Genomic DNA, 13,446 nt, shown 5'->3' with positions numbered 1-13,446 from the left:
CCTCCTCGACGGCCCGATGCCAACCCCCGCCACGGCGAGCGCCTCGGCGAGCGCGCCCACTGCCGCCCGCCAGCCCTGAGCCGGAAGTCACTGTAGCCCGCGTCTCCGTCTCCGGACCGACCTGGTCCAACCGCTGCGGCCCCGCCGAAACCTTGGGCACCATGTGGAGCCCGAAGGCGGACAAGGCCGCGAGCCCCAGCAAAAGTGAGACCTCTGATAAAGCCGCAGCTTCGCGCAAGGGCGTGACTGCTGACAAGTCGGCGGCCGCTCCCGTGGCCATGGCTCCAGCACCAGCTCCCGCACCAAGCCCGGTCAACACCCGCCCGAGCGCGAGCCCCAGTGCAGCCTCCGGCCGCGTACCCGACAGCACACTGAACCCACAGGCGCCGCCGGACACACGGTTCCCGAGAACAAGGCCAGTGGCCAGTGCAGGTCGCAATGAAATAAGTCACCCGCTGAGGCGTCCTGCTTGTCCGTCCGAGGGGGAAGGGCGGGTGAAGCCATTGGGGAAAAACGGCCCACAGACTGGGTCCAGGCCCGCCTCTGGCCAGCACAACCGGGGACCCGTCTCTCCCCTCCGAGGATCTTGCCTAGAAGCGCCAATATAGAACTACATTTCCCAGGATGCACTTCGGGGTTCCCAGCATCCCTGCCGCCAATGACTGCGCGGGCTGTTGCGAGCCCGCACGGACCCTGCCGGCAGAGATGCGGAGATCCAGGGTGTGTCAGCGGCTTCCCATGGGAACAGGTGGGGCCGGCTGGCGACAGAGTGCTGACCACGATGCTTTCTCCCTGCAGACGCGCCCCCCCCCCAAAGGCCCAGTCTAACCAGGTGTTGGGAGTGGGGATCTCATCTGTGCAGGTCCTCCAGGTTCACACGCCAGCCAGGGCAGCGCTGGGAACAAGGTAACAGCCAAAATCCGGAACCACATTTAGGGCAGGAAGCCTGGCTACCCGGACTACAGGCTGAGGGTTGGACGTTTATTCAAAACAATTAACAGCCTATACAAGACATCTCTAGGGCAGGGGCCAAGAGGAGCCTTGCACCTCTCAGCAGCTCCACCTTCCAGGCCCCTGCATACTGCCTTCACAGCCCATAGAGTTTGCTTGGGCAGGCAGCACAGGAAGCATTGTGGGTATAGGCTCAGTCACAGGGTGTTAGATGCTCTTCTACCTGGAATGATTGGAAGTCGGCCCAGCACACTAGTCTGTCCCTTTTTCCCCCTGGAAGTTCTGCCTCCACTAAAGTTAAGGCCACCAGGATGAAAGCAGGGTCAGGGCTGGGGACCCAGTGGAGCCCTGGGAAGCATCAGGGCTGTAAGTGGGGCCTGGGAGCGAAGTAGAGATTGGGAGGGGTCTGATTAGAATAGAAACTGATGATCTTAGTTCAGCACTCCCAAGATGAGTGCAAGGTGACTGCAGCAACCTTAGAGCTTCCTAGAAGACAGTGCCCCCACCAAGGAGGTGCTCTTAGTATAAGACCAGACCAAAGAGCCCAAGGAACTCCACAGGAGGGAAGGTCTGCCCAGGTCTGGGGAGCAGAGGGTAAAGAAACTCCCTGGGCCCCAGAGCCCAGTCTCAGAGCAAGGAGCTGGGGATCTGACCCACCCCTGGTCCTTACTTGTGGGTGTGTAAGCAGGTAGTGAACTTCCACTTGTGTGGGAAGTCACAGCCTGGGGAATTTCCCCTTTAGGGCTGGGATGGGCCCATGGAGTCAGTTGGAGAAGGTTTAGGGCCAGGTTCCAAGAAGTTCTGTTGAGTGCTCTGGGCCCCTCAGGCCTCTCACAGCAGACCTTTTGTGCAGGGCAAGTGCCCCCTAGGCTGTAGTTCTGACCTTGGGGAAAAGGTGAAACTGAGCTTGGTTAATCCCACTCCCACTAGCATGCACTGGGGCCCCCAAAACCAACTACATGGGGAGGGGCTGGGCCCACAGGGTCCAGAATGGAGGGTGGGGGCCACTGGGTGTGGGGTGGGGAGGGACTGGAGGCACAGCCCCCAGGGTCCATGGGTGTTCCAAAGTCCCCTGAGTTACGGTTCAGCTGATGTAGACACGGTGGAAGTCATGGGCACCAAAGGCTGCGTTGCACTTGGGGCACTTCCTCTGGCGGGCCTCATAGCGGCCCCGTACGCACTCGAAGCAGAAAACGTGGAAGCACTTGGTGAGGACTGCATCCTTCTTGCGGGTGTTACAGCAGGGGCAGGTCAACCGCGCCTGGGCAGGGCAAAGGCATCAGCTCAGGAACAATCCTGACAGGGCCCGGATCCCAAGCTGATAGCAAGAGGTGGTCCAGACTAAGGCCACCACAGAGCAGACTGCACCTAACTCTCACCATAGCCCTAGGAGGTAGGGATAAGCACCCTCCAGATGAGGAAACTGAGGCTCAAAAGCCCAGGTTTCAAAACTACAAAGTAGCACAGTCTAGACTCTAATCTGGGTGGTGATGGCCAGTGGTCACATGTCCCCTCTAAAGGTCAATGACCCACAGGCTCCAACCTGAGCTCCTCTGCCCTGGGGCTTCATCTCTTGCCCCTCTGGCCTTCTCTGGCAAAACCCCAATCCTAGCTTAAGCCGACTGTCTACCTTCTCTCCACCTTCTTCTCTCTACCTTCTTACCTGCATCTGGTAAGTCACAGCTGGGTATGGCAGTGCCACTAGAAATCTGCTGTTCTCAACCCTCAACTGGGCCCATCCCTGGTGCTGCCCAGAAATCCTGCTGTGGGTCCTGGGATCCATTTCTCTCTAAGGAGGTTTTACAAATCTCCTCTCCTATCTTGAAACTTCCCACCTGCCACCAGGTCTCACTTCCAACTCCAGACAGGAAATTCCCACAACTCAGCATTCCCAACATGCATCCTCTGCCCTGCCCGCCACCTCAGCAACTCCCCACAAGCATCACCTCTTCCCTAGCTCTCAGAACCCTACCCATCAGCATTTGACAGGCTGCAGCCTGTTGTTTCTCCAAAAACCCTTCCCTGCTCCCTCATGGCTGCCTCGAGCTGCCTCTGCCCCTTCAAGGCCAAACTGCTTCAACAGGTTGTCTACTTACTGACTCACTCTCCACCCTTTCCTCACTGCAGTAGGTGAGAGTCCAGGTGATCTGACCTCCACCTCCACCTCTGCCCAAGAACTCCCACCAAGGCTGCCAAATCCAAGAGGCATCTCTCAACACCTGCTTCATTTGCCTTCTTGGCAGTTCTGAGCTCACCTCTGCCTCCTTGAAACCCTTCCCCAATCAATTCCCTCTAGATCGCTCTCCTTCCTCCTAAGCTACAGGCTCCTCTTCCTCTGTCCATTTAAGTTTCGAGGCTCCTCAGGGGGAGTGACCCCTGTTCCGTGTCATGCCACAGACCCTCCCTGGGTGACAACAGTTATATGTGGCTTCTACCTTTGCCTCTGCCGACAATCCCCCACAAACTCCTGTCCTCCACACCAGCCCTTTTGCTTTGAGTGCCTTCCCAGACAGCCTCCCAAGAAGTCCCACAGGCACCTCATCCTCAACATCCTTGAGACATCGCTCTCTGCACACTGACTACAGTGCAGCTCAACCTGGTTTACAAACCCTTCAGGATCTAACACTGCCCAACTCCCACCAGGCTTGTCACTCACCACAAAACCCATGTTCTGTCCTCCAACTACGACTGTCCAGCTCTGTCCTCCAGCACGCCTCTCTCAACTAAGGGCCTCCACCTCTGCCTTTCCCTTTGCTGGAATCGTTTCATCCCTGTTCATCACGGCCAACCCTGACTCACTCTTCAGTTTTTCTTTGGATGATATTCCTTCCAGGAAGCCTGCTGACCACCAGGGCTGTTAAGGGGCTCCCCTGATTTCCCACAGCCCCTCTCGCCTCTGTCATCACACTGCTCATCACTCAGATGGGAGAATTACTTGGCTGCCTCCTCCAACAGACTGTCAGTTTCAAGAGATCTGAGACCAGGTCTAGTGCCTAGCCCTCTCATACCTAGCCAGGCACTCTGCCTGGCACACAGTATGTGTACCACACTTGATAGTTATCTGATTCTCCACATCGGGTTCTGCACAGGTTTTGCCACCCTACCTTATTTCTGGGTTCCCCAGACTACCCACCAGAGCTCTCACCAACCCCCCATCTAAGATTCCTAGGTCATCTAAGATTCCTGGAGCACAACCCAGCCCCAAGGCCCCACCTTGTACTCCTTGATCTCCTCCTGGAGGATTTCATCGGCATCTGCGTAAACCTCCACCTTCCTCTGCTTCTCCAGCTTGCGCCGCAGCCGTGAGATGTCCTCCTGGGGCAGGAGAGGGGCTAGGCTGAGTGCAAGGGTCCTCAATCTGAACCTCCCGCCCCCACCCCGCCCCCACCCCCTGCCCACCACACACCTGAGCCCTCTTGAGGTTGAAGCTCTCTTTCTCACGGGCAGCCCGGCTCTCTGCCAGGCAAGGCTGGATCTCTCGCAGCCGTGTCTGCACGTGCTCCAGCTGTACCTTCAGGTCCTCGGCCAGCTGAGCTGCTTCCACAGCCTGAGGTGGGTGGAGCGGGGAGGAGGGGCACCGTTTGCCTGAGCCTGGGGAGTCAGGCATGTGGAGCCATGGCCCACAGATGCTTGTGTCAACCATCCAGTGATTCCTGCTCTTGGGATAAGTCCAGTTACCTTCACTGGAACTGGTTCTGTCTCCTGACCTCTGAACGCTCACCTCCTCCTAGTCTACCTCATTCCCAACACCTTCAGTTCCTCAACTGCATAACGCTCTCTCCTGTCTTTGAGGCTTCACCGGGCTCCTCTTTCTACTCCCCTCAACACACTTTTTTTTCCTGCAACCCCCTGAGGCCTCAGCTCAAATGTCACCTCCTGAGACACGCTGTCCTATTTTTCTTTCATCCGCCTCTATTTCCTTCATAAGACATACTGTGAGTTCCCTGGTGGCCTAGTAGTTAGGATTCCAGGCTTTCACTGCCGTGGCCCACAAGCTGTGCAGCGTGCCCCCCCACCCCCACAAAACATGCTATGATCTGTAAAAATGTTATTTTGTCTGTGGGATTATTGGCTTGCTATCTGCCCCTCAAAACTGGAAGTTCCCACTTCCAGCAGGACGGTCTTGTTCCCGTGATCTCCCCAGCACTCAGTGCAGGTCCTGGTATATAGCAAGGGTATGACTAATACTGCTTAAATGAATGAGCCAAATGGAGAAGAAAAAAAGTCCAGGAGGAGAAAAAAGATGAAAGTCAATGTTAATCTTAAGCCTTTACCATAAGCTAGAGGAGTGATGTCACCAAGAGGGCGCCACAGATCATTCCTAACTCTGTTACCCTCAGAAGAACAACTACCACAAGCTAAACATTTCTTAGGTTTAATACAACTACATGACAGAGACCACCATGCACATTTCACAGCTAACCAATGCAGTGGCCAGGACGTGGGCTGTGGAGCCAAGGAGACCCCGGGCCCAAATTCCAGTCCCACTCTTTCTTGAGCAAGTCAGCTACCTCCCTGAGCCTCAATCTTCTCACTTATGAAAGGTAACAACAAAAACTGTTGTAGGATTATTTTCAGACTGAAATGTGACCAAGCATGCAAAGTCCTCCAGTACACAGTCTGGAACACAGTAAGTGTCTGAGACATGAGCTGGGCTGTGAGATGAAGCAGAGCCAGACTTTGGCCCAGGTCATCTGCTTCAAGTTCTCTAAGCAGAGTCACAAAGTGAGGCTGTGAGCCAGCATCCCAGGTTGCTGTCCCCTCGCACAGGTCTGGCCTCACCTTCCTCTTGTTGAGCTCCAGGGCCTGGCTGCGCAGTGTCAGCTCCTTCTCCACACCCCCGAGGCTGCCCTGCAAGGCCCGCTCTTTTTCCTCCAGCTTCTGCACGGTCAGCAGCTGGGCATCCACCTGAGGACAGGGGTGGGGACTCAGTGCTGGGGAGCCCCTGCCTCTCCAGCTCCACTCTAACAAGCCCAGGGCAGCCATACCTGGGACTTGAGGCCAAGAACCTGCTCGCCCAGCTCATCCTTCTCCTCCCGCAGTAGCTTATGAATCTGGTTGGCCTTGATCCGCTCTGACATCAGCTTAAAGTTGGCATCGTCCTTTTCCCGCAACTGCTGTAGCAGCCGCCCATTCTGCTCCTGCATGTCCTCAAAAGCCTGGCCTGTCACATCCATCTCTGAGAGCAGAGCCTCCTCCTCCTGCAGCAAGTGGGCAGGGACAAGATGGAATGTAGTAGATGGACAAGACGACAGTGGGGAAACCACAGGAAAATATGGCTGAGCAAAGAACCACAGAATGGACCCAGGTCATGTGCTAGAACAGGAGGTTTAGGGAATTCCAATATTCAGAAGCAAGGGGCCAGAACGGGGTCGCACCTGCTTGGTGGCACCCAACTTGCGTTGCAGGTGTTCTATCTGCTCCTCTGCCTGACGAATGCGCCGCAGGGCATCCTCATCCGCGATCTTCTTGCTCTCCCTCCGATCCCTCTCCTCTAATTCCCGGATGCGGCTCCGTAGCTCATCGACCTATAACCACCAGAAGGAGGGAGCTCTCTTGTCACTGCTTCCTGCTGACCTAGGGCTCTGCTCTGGTTACAACCCCCTGGGGCAGCCTCTCTGCACACCTCATGGGCCCTACCTGCCCTCACCTCAGCCTTGGCCTTGCGTTCCGCTGCCATGAGCTGCACCTTATCCCGCTGCTCCTTGGGTGCAGACTTATACATGTCCAGCAGCAGTTTCATCTCCTTCTGACTTTCCTGGGCCTTCCTGGGGGAGGCACAGGAGGAAGGCTTGGTGAGTAGGGTTGGAGGCCACTTGGCAGGGGTGGGAAGGAGAAAGGAACAGGGCCTCACTTGAGCTCTGCTCGGAGACCTTTGAGGAGCTCTGACTCCTTCCTCTTGGCCTCCTCCACCCTGACCTTCTCCCGATCAGTCCTTGAGAGAGCTGAGGCTACAGATGGGGGTCCCAGCCCAGGCCCTTCCCGATCCCGAAGCTCCCGCTTGGGTTTAGCCTCAGGTTCTCGGGCCCGGGAGGAGGGGCCCTGGGCCCCAGGGGTCAGGGCCTGGGCCTCTTCCTCAGAAGGGACCAGGTCTTCCTTCTTCACCAAGGAGGTAGTAATGGCAGCGCCAGGCATTGAAGCCATCTCCTTTCTGGCGTCAGGGGCACCAACAGGGCCTGGCCCACCCTCTTCTTTCCCTGGGGCTGGGGCACTCAGGCCAGAGTCCTCCGGGTGGCCCAGGGTGGGGATGGAGTGGGTAGAGCCACTGGCCTGGGCCCGGAGCTGCAAAGCACAGAGAGAACAGGGCTGAGGTGAGGCGTGCTCACTGGGGTCTAGCCGCAGCTTTCCCCAGGCAGCCCCCTCCTCACCTTGGCAATCTCAGCCTGCACCTCCCGCAGCTTCCGCTTGTATCGCTGAGCGTCCCCCTTTAGCTGGTGGTTGTGGTTTTGGAGGCTGCTGATCAGGTGGCGCATCTCCCGGTTGATGGGCCCTGGAAGAGTACAGGAAACCAAGGCTGGGCTGGTCCCTGGGTTAAGGGCCCAACCCCTCAGTGGGGGAAGGGGCAGGGCCAGAGCCATCACTCTCATTACAAAGGAGATAACAACTGAAGCCTTATGCAGAAAGTGTGATCTCATCAAATAAATGAAGAGAATTCACCTAAACATAACTTGACACTGCCTATGTGTGTTATTTCTGCTAATGCAGACTTCTAAAATATTTCCAAATTTTCTTTCAAAGGAACACATAACTAACTGTAAATTCACAAAAGTAAGTTAGTCCACTTCTTTTAGCTTTTTAAACAAATATCATCTTCTTAGTTACATTTCCCCGGCATTTCTCATAATACTTCCTATCTTCCCTCCCTGCTTTATTTTTCTTGATATATTTGTCACAACCTAATATACATGTTCAATTTTTTCCTCCTTTGTTGTCTGTCTTCCCTCACTATAACAATGCTCCACAACAGGGATCCGTCGTGTTTTGTTCACTGGTATCATCCCAAAGCCTAGAACTGAGCCTGGGTCATACAAAGTGTTCAATAAATCTGTGAAAAATGAATTAGTATCTCAGAGAGGCACCATAAGGCCAGAGAAGTATGGATGAGGGTGACAGCTCCCGTTCTGGCTAAGTCTGCTCCATGAGCCACCTCATCTGGCTGTAAGCCTCACTGCGCCTTTGAGTCAGGTGGTGTGGTCCCCATTTTCCACAGAGAGATGAGGCTCTGGGAGAAGAAAGGACTTAACCTCTTACATCTGGATAAGCATCTGGCCACACCAGGGTCCAGCAATCCCAGATAAGGCCCCACCTCAACCCTGTCCTCACCACATACCCGCCTGCTCGTTGGCCGCCAGGTTCTGTTCAAACTCGATGCGCAGCATCTCGTACTCCTTGCGTACCTGGGCCAGCGTATCCTCCAGCTGGATAACCTCTGTGCGCAGCTTCTTCTGCAGCCCCAGCTCATCACTCTGTGGGTTGAGGCATTAAGGACCCACCCAACCCCTTAGCTCCCGGCAAGCCCCCCCTACCCTCAGGCCTCAGCAGCTCAGGAGGAATTTATTCCCAAGGCATCTCTGGCAGGCACACAGGGCCTCTGACACCCTTGACCCAGGAACAATCTGACCCTAAGGGTCTGGCCTTTACCCCTGTCCCCGGCCCCTGTTCCAAGGGCATACCTCCATGTGCTCAATGTGCCTCAGGTGGGAATTCTTGGTGGCCAGCAGCAGCCCACGGGCCTCGTCCAGCTGGGTCTTCACTTGCAGAGACTCATTGTAGAGCAGTGAGAACTGCGCCTGCAGCATTCGGTACTCCCCTGTCTCCCGTACCACCTCCTCAGGAAGGCTCCGCAGGGCTACCTAGGGGCAGGGATGTCCAAAGGCAATCAGCAAGAGGTTTCAGAGCTCCTAGTGTGCAGGCTCAGGCCCTCGCAGTCCCAAACACAGCTCACCTTGAGGCGCTCATTGGTCCGCACAGCCCCCTGAAGTTCCGCCTGCAGCTTCTCCAGCTCTGCCATGCGGCTATTGGCCAATTCCTGGTTTTCCTCCAACTCCGCATTCAGCATCTCAAACTGAGGAGTGGGAAGGGCAGTGGGAGGCAGGGCCAGGCCAGGACGCATGCTTCCCTCATAGCCCCACCATATGCCCTACCCAAGCTCCCCTCTGCAGAGCAGTGATGTACTCTGAAGGCCCAGGGACAAGCCGGACCCAGGCACTTTCCTAAGGGCTCCCAGGCAAGTAGGAGAAAACTCAGTACTGCCTGGTCAGTGCTGGGAAGCAAGGCTTGTAACTGACAGGGGGTCAGGGAAGCCTTCCTGGAAGACCTGAAGAGCAAGCTGAGCAAGGGGAGACAGGGCGCAGTGACCCTGTAGCACCAAAAAAGTGTGCAACGACCAAGAATTGAGAGAGCAAAAGCAGGACAAGGAATGAGACAGCGACAGCAAGGCCCTTTCTCAGCTACACAACTGAGAATGCCAGTTGACTCCAACATACCCCAACATCTCTTTTCTAAGTGGTACTTTTTTTTTTTTTTTGGCGGTACGCGGGCCTCTCACTGTTGTGGCCTCTCCCGTTGCGGAGCACAGGCTCCGGATGCGCAGGCTCAGCGGCCGTGGCTCAGGGGCCCAGCTGCTCCGCGGCAGGTGGGATCCTCCCGCACCGGGGCACGAACCCGTGTCCCCTGCATCAGCAGGCGGACTCTCAACCACTGCGCCACCAGGGAAGCCCCTAAGTGGTACTTTTAACCAGCTGATGTACATAAGACCTTACCTAATTCTTGTCAGTTACCCAAACTAGAACTTAAGCTCCGTGAAAGGTTTAATCCCTGTCTGTTTCGTTCTCCAAAATGCCTGCTTCCTACACAGTACCTAGCACTTAGTGTTCAGCAATTATTTACTGAATACACACATGAAAGAATGAAATAAAGAGCACTGTGAGTAACGGGGAAAGACCTCCGAGACCACAGCTGGACGTCTGTCCTTAATTCTGAGGGGATGTTCAAGGGTAGGGTAGAGAACAGGTTGTGGGAGGGACGAGGAAGAATGCTGCTGCTCACCTTCTGCATGCTGAGTGTGATCTGGCCCCCCTGAAAGCCTGAGGAGCTCCCAGATACATAGTAGCCAGAGTTGAGCTGTGGAGAGAAGACAGAGGAATAGACGGGTGTGGAGAAGAGAAGCGAGGGCCCCAAGTACCCTGCTCTGGCTCCATCTGACCGGATGTATGACCCTACCTGCTCCAAGGCCTCCGCTAGGTGCTTATTGAGCTTTTGCTCACGCTTCCGCAACTTCTCAATGTCCCACTGCAGGTCTTCTACTGTCGTCTCCATCTCCAGCACTTTGGTCTCTGCAGATGTCACTTTATCCTGGAGCTCAGAGTACTGGGGACAAGGAAGGGGACAAGTACTTAGATAAGAGACCCGGCTCCCTGAGATCCTTGGGTGCCCATCTAATCCAAACCCTGCCTTGGTTCTAATCCCACCCTAAAAGCCCAACTCCCACCTCCAACGAGATGCGGTGGTGCTTCTCCTGTAGCTGGGTGGCCAAGTCCTGCAGTCGCCGGTTCTCACGGCCCAGCTCCCGGGTGCGTGCCCGAGCCGCCTCACTGGGGGGCTCACTGTCCCCTGTGAAGGGAGGGCTCGGGTAAGAGCCAAGTCCAAGGCAATGGGTCAAAGTACTGACTCATCCTGGAGTCTGCTAGGTCATTGCCCAGTGTGATCCACCAGCTGTCTTGCCATTTTCTCATGACAAAGCCAGGAGTCTTTGTCCCCACTGCACAAAGGAGGAAACCAGCTCAGAGAGGAGAGCCATCTGCTCAGAACGCCCAGGCTGGACTGACAGAACTAAGGCTGAGAGAAGTCAGCCTGCCTGCAAAGCCTGGGCACGTGCTGCTATGCCTCGTGGATCAGCAACTGCCAGCAAGATTTGTGCACAGTGCTCCCAAGAGGTCTCCAGCCACAAGGGGGAAGCTCCCCCAGCATCAACAGCTCCTCCCACCCATCTCTCCAGAGCTCAACTCCAGGAATCAAAGCGAGAGCCACCATCAACAGCCTAACCCTGCACCTGAAAACATGGCTGATTTATTCCTTGGGGAACTGTGGCTGCCTCTGGGCCAGGAGCACTGAGGAGGGGATACCATAAAGATGCAAATGGAGTTGGACCCTCTGGGGTGGGGGCACAAAGAACTAACCTCGGCTGTATACTCGCTGACAGAGTTCCTCCACCTGGCGCTGTAGGCGGTCAGAGGCCTCCACGACACGGGACACAGCTGCCTTGGAGAATTCCATGCGGCCCTGCAGCTGCAGCTCCACCTCCTCACTACTGCTTGCACCCAGGGCCACCACAAAAGCCAAGGCTGGCTCACTGAGAGGTGGCCGCAGCTGCATTGGCAGGGGCTCTGGGAGGGACAGACAGACCCTCATGAGGATAATGGTAAGTTACCACCACTCTTTACCAAGTTCCAGATCGCCTCCTTCAACTCTCTATGGCTCACTGAGTCAACATAACCAACACCTGTAGTACTGTTGTTATCCCCATCTTAAAAGTGAAATAACTGCAGTTCAGTGAGGTAATTTCCTCAAAGCCAGAGAGCTACCAAATCACTTCCTCAGGGAAGGCCTTCTCTGCCTTCCCAAGCTAAACTAGTGTGCATACACACTAATTCCCATTCAGGGACCCCTATACTTTTTTCTTACGGTTTATAATCACTTTCTCCGTAATGGTTGAGGCAGTAAGTATTTCTTTCTTATTTTCTTTGTCTCCTCCAAAGCTACAACAATGTCAACTACACAGTCAGCATTTAATACTTTTTTGAACTAAGAGTGTCAAAACAAGAATTGCACTCTTAACCATGTCACTCAGATTCCAAAACCTGTGTTCTTACCCACTGCCCTTTGCTGCCCAGATATGAAATCAATTTGTGTGTGTGTGTGTGTGTGTGCGCGCGCACGCGCAAGCAGGGAATTCAGCAGCCTAATGTCAAAGTTCCCTCCTCTCCAGGACCTTCCCCAGAACTTAATTAAGCTTCCCAGATCCCAGGGCTCTGGCCCTACCCCTCAGCTCCGATGTCCCTGGCTCTGTGAGAGGGGTCTCATCATGTGTTGGCCCCTCCTGGGTCCCAGGCGCCTCTGTCCCCGAAGACAGCTCCCCCTGGCTCTCATGGTGTCGGAGAAGGGCTTCCACAGTTTCATCCAGCTGAAGGGAGAAAGCACCAAAAATGTTATGAATCCCTCAGGTGCTTCCCAGCATGATACTCCTTTCCTAGCAGAGGAATCTGAGGATTGGCAGCTGGATCAAGGCCAGGTCTTGGCAAGTAGAAGGGCATCCACCTGGGCCCAGTAGCGATTGACAATGAGGAGTGTGGCGTCATCTGTGGCCTGCCGCTTCTCCAACTTCTCAATTCGTTCTCGGAGTTCATCTTCACAAGCCTGTCTCTGTTCCAACCGCTCTGCCAGTTTCTTATTCTTGAACTGCAAAACCTTCAAGTCCATCTCCTCCTACCAAGGAAACAAAGGGGCCGAGAAGATGGTCAAGCAGGGACCAAGAACCCAATCATAGAAAGAAACAAAGAAAAGCAAAATGGAATGGATGGGAGAGGGGAGTATCCCCAAACTAACTGCTAACAGGATTTAAAGAGGCTCAGACACCCACAGAGAAAGCGTCTCGGTTGTGAGGAGGGTCACGTTCTGCTTCTGCCTCTTCCTAACTCTGAAGTCTTTGACAAGTCACACGCCCTCTGGAAACCTGTTTTCCTATCTGTAAAGGGAAGGCAGACGTCGTGTCCTCGGTTTCTTTCAACAGAGTGTTCTGAAAAGTGGATCTTGCTAAACCTGGGGAACTGGGAGTAAGGCTCTGGACGACGCGGACGGAGAACAGAGATGGGAGTTCTGGTAAGTTGTGAGGCCTGAAACAGGAGCCCACGAACCGTGGAAGAGATGCCCCCAAGACGAATGGGCTCTATAAGCGTGGTTGTGGTCTTCTCCTCGCGACTCAGCTTCTTCTCTGGGGGCCCCGAGCCCCCATCGCCGGCGGCGCGTTTGTTGCCGGGCCCAGACATGGCCGCGGCGGGGAGGAGCGGCGCAGGCTCTCCCGAGGCACGTCAGGCAGGCGGAGGCGACGCTTCCGTCACCTGCAGAACACAGAGAGCAGAGATGTGGAAGCGGCCGGAGCTCCTGCGGCCCCGAGCCTCCTCCGCACCCACCTGCTGGACCCCGCCCCGCCGGCTCCGGGCCCCTCACCGGCAGCAGAATCACCCCACCGCCGCCATCTTGGACTCCCCTGGACGTCACTGGCCTCCCCAGCACAGAGCGCAGGCGCCACAGGCAGTACCGGATGTGGCGAAATCTTCTCCACTTCCTGTTTCTATTGGTCGCCCTTTGTGCCGCCTTTCGGGTCCCGTTTGGTTTCTTCCTGAACACCGCCTCTTCCTCTCAGTGATTGGCCAGTAGGCAGTTCCTATGGTAACCGACAACACACTTCCACTCTCCAGTCCTAATGACATCGCCTGC

The 13,446-nt window shown here is 55.5% G+C and overlaps 1 protein-coding gene across 4 annotated transcripts; it reads right to left on the bottom strand.

The window, feature by feature from the left end:
- Positions 1 to 960: 960 nt before the first annotated feature.
- RNF40 (ring finger protein 40) lies at positions 961 to 13,307 on the bottom strand. 4 transcript variants are annotated; one of them, XM_032605927.1, is made up of 20 exons: positions 13,177 to 13,307; positions 12,864 to 13,067; positions 12,268 to 12,435; positions 11,992 to 12,133; positions 11,130 to 11,336; positions 10,442 to 10,563; positions 10,174 to 10,320; positions 10,000 to 10,074; positions 8,897 to 9,016; positions 8,625 to 8,804; positions 8,282 to 8,417; positions 7,320 to 7,441; positions 6,806 to 7,233; positions 6,602 to 6,719; positions 6,330 to 6,479; positions 5,940 to 6,152; positions 5,734 to 5,859; positions 4,358 to 4,498; positions 4,165 to 4,266; positions 961 to 2,173 (listed from the first exon to the last, which is right to left on the bottom strand). In XM_032605927.1, exons 2-20 carry the CDS (start codon positions 12,993 to 12,995, stop codon positions 2,036 to 2,038), a joined length of 2,967 nt encoding a protein of 988 aa, XP_032461818.1. In that variant the 5' UTR covers positions 12,996 to 13,067; positions 13,177 to 13,307; the 3' UTR covers positions 961 to 2,035. The 4 variants fall into 4 exon arrangements, with proteins under 4 accessions (XP_032461818.1, XP_032461816.1, XP_032461817.1 ...); XM_032605925.1 differs by having other exon boundaries at positions 961 to 2,212; positions 13,177 to 13,306; XM_032605926.1 differs by having other exon boundaries at positions 961 to 2,212; positions 13,140 to 13,232.
- Between the last annotated feature and the right edge of the window lie 139 nt (positions 13,308 to 13,446).

Source organism: Phocoena sinus, chromosome 15 (assembly GCF_008692025.1).
Source record: "Phocoena sinus isolate mPhoSin1 chromosome 15, mPhoSin1.pri, whole genome shotgun sequence".
In the NCBI taxonomy this organism is placed as follows: Eukaryota; Metazoa; Chordata; class Mammalia; order Artiodactyla; family Phocoenidae; genus Phocoena; species Phocoena sinus.
This window is presented reverse-complemented; position numbering and strand designations above follow the sequence as displayed.

Bases quoted from the DNA above. Each gene is read 5' to 3' on its own strand.
- RNF40 (XM_032605925.1), bottom strand. From the start codon at position 12,995: ATGTCTGGGCCCGGCAACAAACGCGCCGCCGGCGATGGGGGCTCGGGG. The intron at 7,442-8,281 runs GTATGTGGTGAG...GTACTCTTCCAG, and splicing joins GGCGGCCAACGAGCAGGCGG to GGCCCATCAACCGGGAGATG. The intron at 2,213-4,164 runs GTGGGGCCTTGG...TGCCCTGCCCAG, and splicing joins AGGAGATCAAGGAGTACAAG to GCGCGGTTGACCTGCCCCTG.